We start from the raw sequence: 15109 nt of genomic DNA on the forward strand, positions 1-15109 counted from the left end.
TAAAACTTTATTTACAAAAACAAGTGGTGAGCACAACTTGGCTCATGAGCCATAGTTTACAAACACTTGGTATATAGCTTTCCCTGGTTGAATTTAGTTAATTTCATACGGAACCTGCCTCCCATACACACACACTTTGTTCTTCATGGAAAATCTCCCCAGACTACTATGAATAATGTTATTACTTGGAGATATACAATTAAGATGATGTCATTAGGAGATTATTAATATAGGAACTAAGCAAATACTATATGCTAAGTACTGAGGATAGGGTGTGAAAACAACAGATAGAAAATCTGCAATATTTTGATGAACATGGGAGATTACAGTATTTCCTGTGATAGAAACATTATGAGGGCCTATGGGACTACATAACAGGACCTATGACCTATTCTTGGGTTGGGGATGTCTAATTAATCAAGGAAAGCTTTGTAGAGGAAGTGATGTCTAACCTGAGATCAGAAAGGTCAACCTGGACCTACCTAGATGAAGATGTATGGAAGGACATCCCAGGCAGAGGGAACATTGTATGTTAAATCCTGACTTGGAAGAGTAAGTTGTTCCATGAAATACACAGTGCAAAGAAAGATGAAGAAATAGAAGTAGAGACCAGATCACAAAGGGCTTTTTGACTCATGTTAGAGAAGTTATATTTTATCCCATTGGCACTAGGAAGTTGTTGAGTATATGAGGACATGATCAGCAACATATTTTAGAAAGATCTCTTATTCTCAAATGTAAAGAATGGATAAGGAGACAAGGTAGGAGGCAGGAGCTAATTAGAAAGCAGTCTCAGAGAGGCTGTTAGAAGTCAGAGCAGAATGGCTGTTATTAAAAAGTCAAAAACAACAGATGCTGGTGAGGCTTCAGAGAAAAGGGAATGCTTATACACTGTTAATGGGAATGTCAATTAGTTTAGGCCCTGTGGAGAGCAGTTTGAAAATTTCTCAAAGAACTTAAAAGAGAGCTGCCATTCAGCCCAGCAGTCTCGTTACTGGGTATATATTTAAAAGAATACAAATCTTCTGCCAAAAAGACACATGTACTCACATGTTCATCACAGCACTATACAGTAACAAAGACATGGAATCAACCTAGGTACCCACCAGTGGTGGACTGAATAAAATAAATGTGGTATACATACACCATGGAATACTACACAGTCATAAAAAGAATAAAATGTGTCTTTTGTAGGAACATGGATGCAGCTGGAGGTCATTATCCTAAGTGAATAATGCAGGAACAGAAAACTGAAGATAGCTAGAAGCTAAACATTGGGTACTCATTACAAAGATAAAAACAATGGACACTGGGGACTACTAGAAGGAGGAGGAAGGAGAGGGACAACGGTTGAAAAACTACCTATTGGGTACTATGCTCACTACCTGTGTGGTGGGATCGTTTTTACCCTAAATCTTGGCATCACACAACATACTCAGGTAACAACCTGTACATATACTACCTGGATCTACAATAAAAGTTGAAATCAGAATGAGAAGGAGAGAAGGAGACAGTGACAGGAGGATGGAGAGAAGTGGGCAGATTCAAGAGAGATTTCTCAAGTGGACTTAATGAGGACATGCTTATTGATACGCTCTGGGAGTGAGGGAGAGAGAAGAATCAAGGATGACTTACAGATTTGCAGCTTTAAAAAGTGGGAGCTGGCCAGGCGCAGTGACTCACGCCTATAATCCCAGCACTTTGGGAGGCCAAGGCTGGCAGATCACAAGGTCAGGAGATCAAGACCATCCGGCCAACATGGTGAAACCCCGTCTCTACTAAAATCCAAAGAAAAAAAAAAGCCAGGCGTGTTGGCACATGCCTGTAGTACCAGTTACTTGGGAGGCTGAGGCAGGGGAATCGCTTGAACCCGCGAGGCGGAGGTTGTAGTGAGCTGCAATCATGCCATTGCACTCCAGCCTGGCAACAGGGTGAGACTCCATCTCAAGTTTAAAAAAAAAAAACAACAACTGGGAGCTGGTGGAGTCATCCATTGAACTTGACAGAGGAGCAGGTTCAGGCAGGAAGACGATGGTGTTTGAATGTCTGGGAAGGGAAAAACTGAACTGGGGTTGAAATCAGAAAAAAAACAGTTTGAAGTTATACCCTCTTAACTGCATTTTCTATCAGATGATAATGGCTTTGTGACAGGCTTTACTGATAGGTGATGTAACTCTGCCTCTTATAGATGAAGATCCAAAGCATCCTCAGATCCCCAAAGCCTGTTTCAGCAACTGTGTAGACAGCACACACAAAAATCTAGGTGGAAGTCCTGGGGCTCAGTTAGTTGATTGGATCTATTAAAGTAGCATTGGAGAACACAGTTCAGAGATTTCCTAAACATATTACTCTGTAATTTCTTTTTATCCAAAAACTGAATTCTATGTGGGATAGGGATTATAAAAGCCTTGAGATTCTAGATAGAATCTCTGAATAGAAGGCTTTTTGCCACATCTAGTACTTCTCCTTTCCTCATTCCATTTCCAAACTTCTTGTTCACTTGTTTTTAGGACATTCTTACTACATGCCTTCCTCAAGATCTTTGTATTTGTTTTCTCTGCTTGGGGCGTTCTTTCCCACAATAGGTGCATGGCTTGCTCCCCTCGCTTGTTTATTTCCGTATTACCTATCTTCATTAAAGCTGCTATAAAAAGTAAAAACCCACACCTCAGTGGCTTAACATAACAGAAAGTTTCCATTCATGCAAACTTTACAAAAGTTCTCTGGTCAACAAATAGCTTTCCTCCAAATGGTGAATCAGGGGGACCCAGGGTACTTCGCTTTTGTGGCTCTGATGTCTTTAACATATGGATTTCAAAATCACTGTGCTCTTGTACGTTAGACTGAAAAAAAAAAAAAACAAGGAATATTACATATGGTGGTGGTGGTTAGTGGAGGTGGGGTTATGAGCCAGGCTTCATATTCATGAGCATCACTTTTGCTAACACTCCATTGGCTCGAACTCAGTCATGTAGCCACACTAATGGCAAGGGAGACTGGAAAATGACAGCTAGCTGCACGATTAAGAGAAATGAGTAAACTTGTCTAATGAGCAGCTATCCAGTCCCTACCATGAGGACTTTACTCAAATGTCTCCTTCTCCATGGAGCCTTCTATGATCACCCTTTATAAAATCACAACTGCTCCCCATCTTCCCCTCAATATTTCCATCCCTTTTCCATGTTTCATTTTTTTCCTCTGTAGCACTTACTATATTACAATCTATAGATTTTCTTTCTTTATCTTGTTTACTGTCTGCCTCCCCTTCATCCCAATCAAATGTAAGGTCCATGAGACAGGGATTGCTGCCGATATTCACAGCCATATCATTGGACACTAGTAGACCCTCAATAAATGGCTGTTACATTGTGATTACATATATGCTTCACCTAGAAGTAGTCTCATCTGGTGGCACTTTTACTCATACATTGACATTAATTCTCCGTTGTTTTTCCCCAGCAAAATTTGTCAAGGTAGTTTGTCAGTAGAGAGAAATAAAGTTGTCAGGTGGCTCATCAGAAGTTCGATTTTGAGTAGTCCCACTGTGTACGCATAATGTTTTATAAATACTTTTATCTATGTAAGCACATGGGCTTAGACACAATTCTAGGATTAAAATAGAAAGTTCTGTATCCATATTTTCTCTTTTTTATACCTCCTATTATGTTCTCTATCATTGTTTTGACTGCCGTTAGTGAAGCACTAGGCTAAATCTTGGGTTTCTGAGAAAAAAATTTAATCCTCACAACCACATTATAAAGTGTTTATTGTTCTAATTTTAAGATGAGGAAACTGAGGGCTAAAGACATTAAGTAACTCACCCGTGTTCACATACTCAGCTGATAACTGGCAGCATTTAGATTTGGAGTTACTTTCCATACAGATATTCACATTGCTAACCTTCAGGTTTTCCCTTGTGATTTTCCACATCTACCCAAAAGTTGCTAATCATTTCCTTAATAGTGAGGCATAAATGACTGAGAAATCTTGACATATTATCCCCCTCAGGAGCACTTCATTCCCACAAGACAGAAACTTTAGGGAAAATGAACAAATGTCTAATTGTATAACTCAAGCACTAACCAGGTATGGTAGACATGTTGGCTTAAAAATAAAGTTGATGCTTGGGCTCTGATTCCGATAATGACCTATGGAGGGTATGGCCTGAGAAGGTTACTAGGTGTGCCTACAAATGAATGTTTTGTTTTGGTTTTCCCTTGGAAAGAGTAAACTTATGCTTGAATCCTTCTAAATTTTCTCAGATTACAAGATGGTCATTTATTTTACTTCAATCAAAACAACAAAGTACTGTCTGGGAAAGATGTATTGCCTTGACTTATTCTCAATTTATGCTTATTTTGGAGGCTTGTAGAAGTAACCTGATAGAGGAGGGAAAAAAAAAAAAAAACAGTGGGAGAAAATAAACTTAACACAGTTTAGGGATTGACTTTGGTGGTATGACATCACAATTGCAAGAGTTGGACGCCATTGTAAACAAGCTATGGAAAGAATACTGTTAAAAGTAACTCATTAAGTGGTTACATGGTGTAGCTCATGGACATATGGCACAGGAAAAAGATAAAGCTGTCTTTACATAACATAAAACTGTATTCTGTTATATAAATGTGTGCTTGTGGCTTGGAATAAAATTCCTAGTGAAACATTACTTCTAAATTCAGCAGTACTGTACCTCAGGCCACATGGATGTAAGTAAAGATGATACCCTCTGGAAAACTGAGTTAGGCAACAACAAATGCATCCATGAGGATGCAAATTTCAGTGTTGAAGGTGCCTGTGAAGAATCTGAACAAAATTGTTGCATGAAATATGAATGAAGAAATGTGATCGAATGATGTAATATTTTGTACTATATAATTTTTAAGTAGTACACACAAGCAAAGTAATGAATTAAGCATTATAATATGTAAACAGGTGATAATTATATCTCCATTTCCTAAAGTTTCTATGTTAAAGGTGATCAAAAACTTGGAGAGAGGGACTTCTCATTTGGAAAATGAGATAGTCACCTTTGGATATATGGTGTATCAGTCTCTGGAACTTCGGTTTCTCCACTGAAAGCATATAAAAGGCAATCCAAAAGATGTATGGAATATAAAAGAGATTCAACTGTGAAACTAGCACTTTGCCTGAAACACTTGTTAGATCCCCCACCAAACTCATGCCATGTGATTTGGCAGTCTATTCATCTTACCATAAGAGTAGCCCTACAGAAAATGTTCAATAAGAGTGAATGTTAAATTCATTGAATTTAGCAACACACGAGTGGCGCTTCCTTTGTGATTATGCAAATTCTTACCATCGTAATATGTGCTTCCTTTAATTTCATTAGGAACATTTGTAATGTAAATAGTAACAGAGCCAATATTTCAAACAGAAGCCATTCTTTAAAAAAAAAAAAAAAAAAAGCTAAATGTCTAAATGTATTGAAATGCTTCTAAAAGTAAAATATTTAGCACTTATTTGCAGATGAGTAATGTTAAATATCCCATTCATTATTATTACTACCACTTGTCTGAATAAATCCTACCATAAGCATTAAGCAAGTAGGTAAACAAAGAAATAACACTTCATGTGATGAATGCCAATATAAAGCACGTTTAAACCGTTCTGTCAAGAGACAAGCCTGGAAATGCTAACTGTGTTTCTTTGCTTTTCTGCAATCATCTGAATACATAAATTCAAATTGCAGCTTTTAAAACTTCAAATCGAGGCTTTTGAAATTTCAGAAAACACATGGGCTTGGAAAAGCAGATTATAACAAGGTCCCAATGGGATTTTGTCACCATCTTTTTTATATTTCAAAGTATAAAAAAACAAATCTAGATAAGAAATGACTACCAAATGTTTTCATATTTAAAAGATGCTGTATTTTTAAAGAAATTAAATCACTGGAAAAAAAGTTTTCCACAATATTGTGTAAAAAGAAAGATAGCAAAAAGCTTAGCCAAAGCTTTTACTGTTTAAGTGATGATTTATTCTGAGAGTTCTTAAGAGTTTTCTAAATTAGTATATGGTTAATATCCATAAAATCGCATGCAAGATGCTGTCTTTCAAATTGATGCTAAAGGTTAATTAGAAAATGTACTTGATTATTTATAGCACACCATTGAGTCCCAGATATTGTGTTCAAAAACACTGTAAATATAGAAAATCTAGCAGAATTATATTGGAAAGACAGTAATTCTTCACAAATTAACTTATAATGCAATCCATTTAAAAATTTTCAGTGAGAATTATTTTATAATTTGACCGAATGATACATTACATGAGTTAGAGTAACTAAAGTGGGAGAGTGGGTTAACCTACCAGAAATTAAACATATTTTAAAGCTGCGATAATTGACATAGTGTATTACTGTCACAAAAATCTACAGTAGGTCAACAAGCAGAAACTTAAAATATAATGAAGAAAGCACCATAAATCAATTCAGAAGAGATGGTGCTGGGGGAAAAAATACCAATTTCTGAAAAACTCTTGAAGGTTAGAAACAACACTATATAAACTTAAGATGGATTAAATATTTGGGTGTTCTTTTTTAACAAATGAAAGAGTAAGGATCAAGAATAAGTGAGAATATCTGATCAATGGTAAAATGGCCACAATTTTAAGGATACTATCAATGAACATAATGTCAAAGAAATAAACTGTTAAATTTTATTTAGAAAAAAAACTAAAAGGCAAAAAGGAAGCTGGAAACATATTCTCAATCTATGTTTCAGATAATGTGAAAAAAGCTCTTAAGAAAACACAGGAAAAATGGGCAACAGACACTGCAGATAATTGACAGTAGAAACTAAATAAATGACAAACAACGTTTCCAACTTTCCTATTAATAGAATGCTTAAAGTATCTATGACAAGCTTTTTATGTGTTTTATCAGGTATATAAATTATAATGCTCAATAATGGTAAAGTGTAGTGAGACAAGTATTTTCTAACTGTTGGTGGGAGTTTATGAGTGTTCTGAGTACCAACCTTGACAGAAATTCAACAATGTGTACCTGGATTCTTAGGATTCCCATTGTTAACTTTTCCTTCTTACTCCAGCAGATATGTGATTCAAAATGTATAAACAAATGTGTTTATTGTAGGATTATTTATTATAATAAAAAATGAAAGCAAACAAAATTCCTAATAACACAATAATGGTGAAGTATAGGGTACCCCTATATATCTTATTACTAGGATCTTTAAAAATCTAGTTTCTAAAGAGTAATTAATGACCTACAGAGATACAGTTGAATAATAAATGAAGAAAATACGTATGTTTATTGCGGCACTATTCACAATAGCAAAGACTTGGAATCAACCCAAATGTCCATCTGTGACAGACTGGATTAAGAAAATGTGGCACATATACACCATGGAATACTATGCAGCCATAAAAAAGGATGAGTTTGCGTCCTTTGTAGGGACATGGATGCAGATGGAAACCATCATTCTTAGCAAACTATCACAAGAAGAGAAAACCAAACACCGCATGTTCTCACTCATAGGTGGGAACTGAACAATGAGATCACTTGGACTCGGGAAGGGGAACATCACACACTGGGGCCTATCATGGGGAGGGGGGAGGAGGGAGGGATTGCATTGGGGAGTTATACATGATATAAACGTCATGCACATGTACCCTAGAACTTAAAGTATAATAAAAAAAATAAAATAAAATAAAGTCAAGGAATCTGGCTTGCTAAAAAAAAAAAAAGAAAATAAGCATACAATGTTTATAGAGTTTGAACCCAGTAATACATATAAATCTCAACTGTAATGAATAAGCACATCTCTCCTCTTTGCTGGATATTCTTGATAGAAAAAATATGCAAGTAAATAATTTGAGAGAGATTGAAAAGAGGGGAGTGTTTGATTTAGAATTTTCTAAACTTGAGGGTTATTTTTATTTTTTTGTTTTGACATTACTTTTCCCTGCTCCTTAAATTTTTGTTTGTTTGGGGGGTTTGGAGTTTTCTTCTCCTTGAAATTGTCTGTTTCTAGATGAAAGTTGAAAATATTTAAAAGCTTTGCCAATGTGTCTAGCTTTTTCAAATGTAATCAGATTTTAGCAAGATTTTACTTAACTAAAAGTATTCAGAACACTATGCAAAATCATCTGGAGTCAAATAGTAATGCAAGCAATGATTTGCAGAGTAGAGAGAGAGAAAAAGATGAGATAGACCCTCAAAATCTAGACCCAATGAATTAAATCAGCTTGGAACATTTAAACAAATAAAGGATACCTATACTAGAAGTTTTCTTCTTCCACAATTGATTCTAAGGTCAGAATCTGAGGGGAAATGGTGCTATTCCATGTTCTAAAACAAGCTGCCAGCAATCGAGACCAGCCACTTCCCCATAGGGTTTACTCTAAAGCAACAGTGGTATTATCTGTATTCCAAGCAATTTCCAACCTCCTCTGTACTCTGTGTCCCAGCAAGGTTAAAAAGACTCAGATTGGAAGGGATAGTAAGCTTTGCGGGAGTGCAGTGTTTTTGGTAAGGGACAGCTCCTTCTCCTTCATCTCTCTGAAGTCAAAAGTAGAGACTTTGAGAGAATCACTGAGAGTAAGGATATAGACTCCAAAGAAGGAAAAAGCATCCTCTCACTGCACTGAATGTTTGGAATCTGCAGACCTCCTTCACAGGTCTGTGTAGCTTTTGGAGAAGCCAGAAGAGCATTCTAGGCATTCCTTTGGCTTTCCATGCCTAAGCACTTAGAGTAGAAGAAGAGGAAGAACCATAAGGTTAACCATACATAAGAAATCAACAAAAGGCTGTGAAATTGACTTTTCCTATTTTTCAATTTAAATAAGAGAGAATTGTCAATGATTAAAATTCATAAAATGAAGAAAGAATGGACTCAGAAAATAGCAAACATGAAATGTTAATTATTAGTTCAAAAGTTAGTTTACTATGTTTTCTCCACCAACTGATTGCTAATGACTAAAGTCCTTATTTCCAGCTTTCCTCTCTCCCCTGAGCTCCAGATCTCTTGATTTTTTAAACTAGCAGTTTCCCCAAAATATATGAGACAACAAAATATACTCTCAGCTGAAGTAAATAGCATTCATCTTCCCAGCCAGATAAGGTAGAAGTACTTCTAGATCAGATGTTATATTCAGGATAGGTTAAAAACAGACTCTGGTCCCAGTGTCCCAGGAATGAACAATGGATGTGCTTATTTCACATTGCATGCCTGTATCAAAATATCTCATGTACCCTACAAATACATACACTTACTATGTCCCTACAAAAGTTAAAAACAATACGTCATAAATATTTGTAAAATAAGTGAATAAATGTATACATGAATTTAAAGGGAATAGACAGACGGGAGAATGTAACTTTACATGTCCCAGAACAGACTTTGAATAGGCTCTTATCATATAGGAAAACTGAATATATGCAAGCATAAGTCCATAACCAGATTCTGATTTACAGAATTGGAACTGTAGTTCTCTCAAGGCCCAGTCTTTGAACAGGCTGTGTCTTATTCCTGCAACATGCAGATCTATCTTCATGCTTCAAGACTCAGATCCTTATCTTCTCTGGGATGTCTCCCAAGCACTGCCCCAGAAATAACTTCTCCTCCTACAATACTTAATCATAATCCTTGGCTTACATGCTTGTTTCTTCTCATTAACTATGAAATCCTCAGACAAGGTATATAACATATACATCTTTAATCCTAATACCCAATAGAGTTCTTGGAAGATAGTAAGCTCCCAATACACATTTGTTAATTTGAAGCAAAAAAAAAAAAAAAAAATTACCTAACCATTCAAAAAACTGAATTATCACAGATGTCCATCTAAAGTACTACATTTACACAATGAAATGCTATACAGCCAGGTTAATGAGCAAACTAAAATTATATGCAACATGGATTATTGTAAACATAATTTTGTGGGTTTTTTTTTTTATTATGATACTCTAACTTCTAGGGTACATGTGCACAACGTGCAGGTTTGTTGTAAACATAATTTTGAATGAAAAAGGCAAGACACAAAGGAGTATAAGCCATATAATTCAATTTTCATAATATTCAGTACAGGCCAAATAATCAAAGTTGACAGGGTACTGGTTATACTTGGAGGTAGTGACTGCAAAGGGGTAAGAGGAGATTTCTGAGATTCTGATAATATTCTATTTCCTTCTCTGATTGTACAGTGTCCCATTTTTAAAAAGACTATTGAGCGATACAGTTAAATTGTGCAGCGTCCTGTACGTATATTATACTTCAATTAAAAGCTTCCATGGAAGATATACATAGTTCCCAAAAGACAATAGAACAAAAAATTTTCAATTATTTTAAGCACAAACAATTGTGTTCAGCTGTCTTACAATCGAATATATAAGAATAAATTTATGGCTAATTAGCACAGAGTAGATGCATTTTCATAATTAAAACTTCCACGAGTACAACATATGTTAAGTATTTAAAATCAGTTTTTCTCTTTCTTCAAATGAGGTTGTGAGTCATAATTTGGAAAACAGTTCAGCATGTAATAATTTAGTGATTTTATTTTAAACCAAGCTGAAGCCACATAGAGCAGAACTGCTCAACTGAACCCTATCCAAATCCTTGACCCACAGAATCAGGAGCAGATAAAATGGCTGCTATTTAAACAAAACAAAAACCTTGTTTATACTTTTGTCCTATAATTTTCCATAAGTACACTTTAATTAAACATTTTTAAACTTGCAACTTTAGATTATATACTTACTTTAGTTGGTTCTCAACCAGGGACAATTTTGTCCCCACCCCCAACCCCCCAGTATATTTGGCAATGCCTTGAAACATTTTTGGTTGTCACAGCTCAGGGGCGAGGTGTTACTACTGGTATCCAATGTGTACAACAGGCCAGGGATACTGCTGAATACCCTACAATGCACAGGATAGCCCCTCACAGCAAAGAATTATCCAAACTTAAATGTTAGTAATGCTAAAGTTGCGAAACCTTGCTCTGATATCGTAACATAATGTTGTTAGAATTTTTATTTTATTCATTTTATTTACATATGTATGTATGTATGTATGTATTTGAGATGGAGTCTTTCTCTGTTGCCCAGGCTGGAGTGCAGTGGCGTGATCTTGGCTTATTGCAGCCTCTGCCTTCCAGGTTCAAGTGATTCTCCTGCCTCAGCCTCTGCAGTAGCTGGGATTACAGGCGCCTGCCACCAAGCCTGGCTAATTTTTGTATTTTTAGTACAGACGGGGTTTCACCATGTTTGCCAGGCTGGTCGCAAACTCCTGACCTCAAGTGATCCACCCACATCGGCCTCCCAAAGTGCTAGGATTACAGGCATGAGCCACTGCACCCGGCCAGGAATTTTTGAATCAGAATTTTTCTTGACCAATTTTAATCTCTTATCATTTAGAGATTCTTGAAATATTGAAATTGCTGTGTTTGAAGTGAATGAATTTTCTTAAATTATATATTGTTAACATCTTTTAAATAGCTTATTTTCAAATTGTTTGCCATGTTTGTTTTCCAGTTTGCATTAAAAAATAGTTTGAGAAATATGTTGTTTATAACAATTTTATTCTTCTTTCTCCAGGCTAGAAGAACAAAAGAATATCTTGTCAGAATTTCAAAGAGATTTAAATGAATTTGTTTTATGGTTGGAGGAAGCCGATAACATTGCTAGTATCCCGCTTGAACCTGGAAATGAGCAGCAACTAAAAGAAAAGCTTGAGCAAGTCAAGGTAATTTTATTTTCTCAAATCCCCCAGGGCCTACTTTTATAAAGAAGTATATGAATCTATTTTTTTTACTTTAATCATTGGTTTCCTGCCCATTAGGTTATTTATAATTCCTTGCTAAAGTGTTTTTGTTGCAACTTTATTTTTTCTTAACCCTGCAGTTCTCAACCAGTGCACATAAGAACATATGTATGTATGTGTGTATGTGTATTTATATATACACACACATATTGCATCTATACATATAGATATATATAATCTATGTATGTAAATCACAGTTTTTATCTTAAAAACTAATTTGAAAATAATTTTAGATTTAGTTGAGAACTTCAAAACTTCAAATAATTTTTTTTTTTTTTTTTTTTTGAGACGGAGTCTTGTTCTGTCGCCCAGGCTGGAGTGCAGTGGCCGGATCTCAGCTCACTGCAGCTCCCCTCCCAGGTTCACGCCATTCTCCTGCCTCAGCCTCCTGAGTAGCTGGGACAACAGGTGCCCACCCCCACGCCCGGCTAGTTTTTTGTACTTTTTAGTAGAGACGGGGTTTCACCGTGTTAGCCAGGATGGTCTCGATCTCCTGACCTCATGATCCGCCCGCCTCGGCCTCCCAAAGTCCTGGGATTACAGGCTTGAGCCACTGTGCCTGGCCGTTCAAATCATTTTAAAAACTGAAGACGAGATTGTGGAATCATAAAATCTAAATCTAAATGGGAATCACTTTTTTAATCTGTCCTGGTTACCTACTTGGAGATTTGAGAAGAGACTTTAAAAAGAATCCATTTTCTTAGGGAAGATCTGGATTGCCAAATCAATATCACTACTTCAGCCTCTAATTAAAGGCATTATATTCCCCCAAAGCAATGTTTTGTTTTAGTTTGTCTGGAGGTGTAGGACGTGGTGTTGGTTCACATTCCATTTGGTTGAACAGACATCCAGCTTATTCCAGTGGCTTTTCATGCCTTCCTACTGTGATGTCTGCTTATTACTGATTACTTCCCTTGGCTGACTGACATGCTCTGATGTGCAGTTGGATTAACTTTCATGGTTTTAGTTTTAGGAAAGCAGTTTGGATCTATTTCATTTTAATTGTCAAACAGAAGGTGAAAGGGGAAGAGAAATTAATATTTAATCATTCCCTATTATGTGCCAAGTATTAGATACATTTACAGCCACTATTTTATTTAATCTTCATATCAAATTTTGACAATGGTTGCTATTATCCTCATTTTACAAGGTCACATAATCAAAGGGAAATGAAATTGTTCCTTTATCAATGATTCAGTTGCCTTACACATGTAAATTAGAGTCCAATGTCAAACACTTATTTCTGTGAAACAAGAAATTTACACCTGAAAAAGAAATAAAGTATAAAAATAAAATATGGTGTAATTCAATAAACAAATATGGAGCACTGACTATACATCAGATGTTTTACTAGGTATTTGAGATTCAAAAATAGAAAAGAATGGGAATCATTTGAAGATGGTTATACCCTAGAACAATGAACTCAGTCTATTCTTGGAAATTTATCTTTCCTAAATGTACTGTGTCACATATAGTAATATAATTGATAATTCATTTGAGACATTATTTAGTGGCATTTTCTTATATAATTAATATGCATGATTCTATTTTCTCCTGAAAGAATCTAGATCAGTGCTGTCAAATAGAACTTCTGTGGTGATGAAAACATTCTGCATTATCCGTTTTTGTAACAACTAGTTATTTGTACCTTTTGAATGCCTGGAGAGTTGGTAGTGTGACTGAGGAACTTGAGATTTTATTTTAGCGAATTTTGATTAACTTAAATGTTAATAGTGTCGTATGGCTAATGGGTACTGTAGCAGACACTGTAACTCTAGATGACAAAAATGAATAAAACACAGTTGTTAACATCATGGTGGTTTTGGAGGTCTTGGGAAAGGGTATACACTATGTGATGGTGAATGAGTAAGAGAAATTTAGGGATATGGAGTGAAAAATGAGGATTCTAGAATGAAACTACCGAAATTTGAACCACAACTTTGTTGCTTGCTAGATTTGTGTCCTGGGAGCTTTTGTCTCAGTTTCCTTCCATATAAAATGAAGATAATAAGATCTACCTGATATAAGTATTATAATATGAAGATAAACTAAGATACTAAACATGAAAAGGTTAGCATAGTGCCTGGCACTGTGTATATTGAGAGTAAATATTCTCAATGTCAGTTACCTATTGAGATGATAATGCAGTTTATCAGTGGCAAGCTACGGTATGCTATGGCATGCTATGATACCCAAGAGGTTGATGAATTTATTCACATTGTTCTATTTCTGATAGAGACATGTTTTCCGACGCTAACTTTATTTGGAGTGTTGCTTTACCATCTCACATTTTTCTCTTAAAAAATTATGAGGAATAATATAATCATTTTTTTTTTCCTACAAAGATTTATCTACTGGGGAGTGAGTGTTTCAGTCAATCAGCTCTGTGCTCAAATAGAAAACTGTTGGTATTTGAGGTACCACTGGGCCCTTGGTCAAGTCGCTTCATTTTGATAGACTAATCAATAGAAGCGAAGACAAGGTAGTTGGAATTGTGCTGTAATTCATTTTAAACGTTGTTGCAATGTCTGTTTCAGTTACTGGTGGAAGAGTTGCCCCTGCGCCAGGGAATTCTAAAACAATTAAATGAAACTGGAGGACTTGTGCTTGTAAGTGCTCCCATAAGCCCAGAAGAGCAAGATAAACTTGAAAATAAGCTCAAGCGGACAAATCTCCAGTGGATAAAGGTTAGACATTAACCATCTCTTCTGTCACATGTGTTAAATGTTGCAAGTATTTGTATGTATTTTGTCTCCTGGGTGCTTCATTGGTGGGGGAGGAGGCTGGTATGTGGATTGCTGTTTTGTTTTGTTTTTCAACCCGACCCTTTGCCTTGGCTGTATGTTTTGTTGTGGCTAGAAAAAGTGATGATGGTGAATGGCTTTACATTAGTGACCAAATGCCAAAATTTATACTACAATTTTTTGCCTAAATTATTCTGAAGAATTAGACTGAAGAAATGATGAAGTATTTAATTCAGTGGCCAGGTGTATACTGACAGTATTGAATCTAAAAGGACGTGGTCTGGTTCTAGTTAAACAAGTATCATAAATCAAAATTAATTATTCACACCTATATTATAGATTTAATAATTAATGTACACTAACGTTCTCCACAAGTTTATTTACTTACCTACTTATTAACTCGTGAGTTTTCATCTTTCCACTTTGAATGCTATATAAATCTAATATTAATACTATGTATTAAATTAATACATATTTATTTTATATAAAGCAAGTGGTGCATATGATTTATAATAAAAAGCAACAGCAATTGATCCAGCACTATTTATTCAAAGATAATCATTT

At 35.6% G+C, this 15109-nt stretch overlaps 1 protein-coding gene across 1 annotated transcript in view; it reads left to right on the forward strand.

Annotated features, from left to right (window-relative positions):
• The window catches only part of DMD (dystrophin), a 2224438-nt gene that overhangs the window by 1373039 nt on the left and 836290 nt on the right, over positions 1-15109 (forward strand). Inside the window, 2 exon segments of the mRNA XM_033201414.1 lie at positions 11576-11723; positions 14339-14488. Coding sequence (XP_033057305.1) covers positions 11576-11723; positions 14339-14488 — 298 coding nt within the window.

This window comes from Trachypithecus francoisi, unplaced genomic scaffold (genome assembly GCF_009764315.1).
Source record: "Trachypithecus francoisi isolate TF-2019V2 unplaced genomic scaffold, Tfra_2.0 Lachesis_group6, whole genome shotgun sequence".
Lineage (NCBI taxonomy): Eukaryota > Metazoa > Chordata > Mammalia > Primates > Cercopithecidae > Trachypithecus > Trachypithecus francoisi.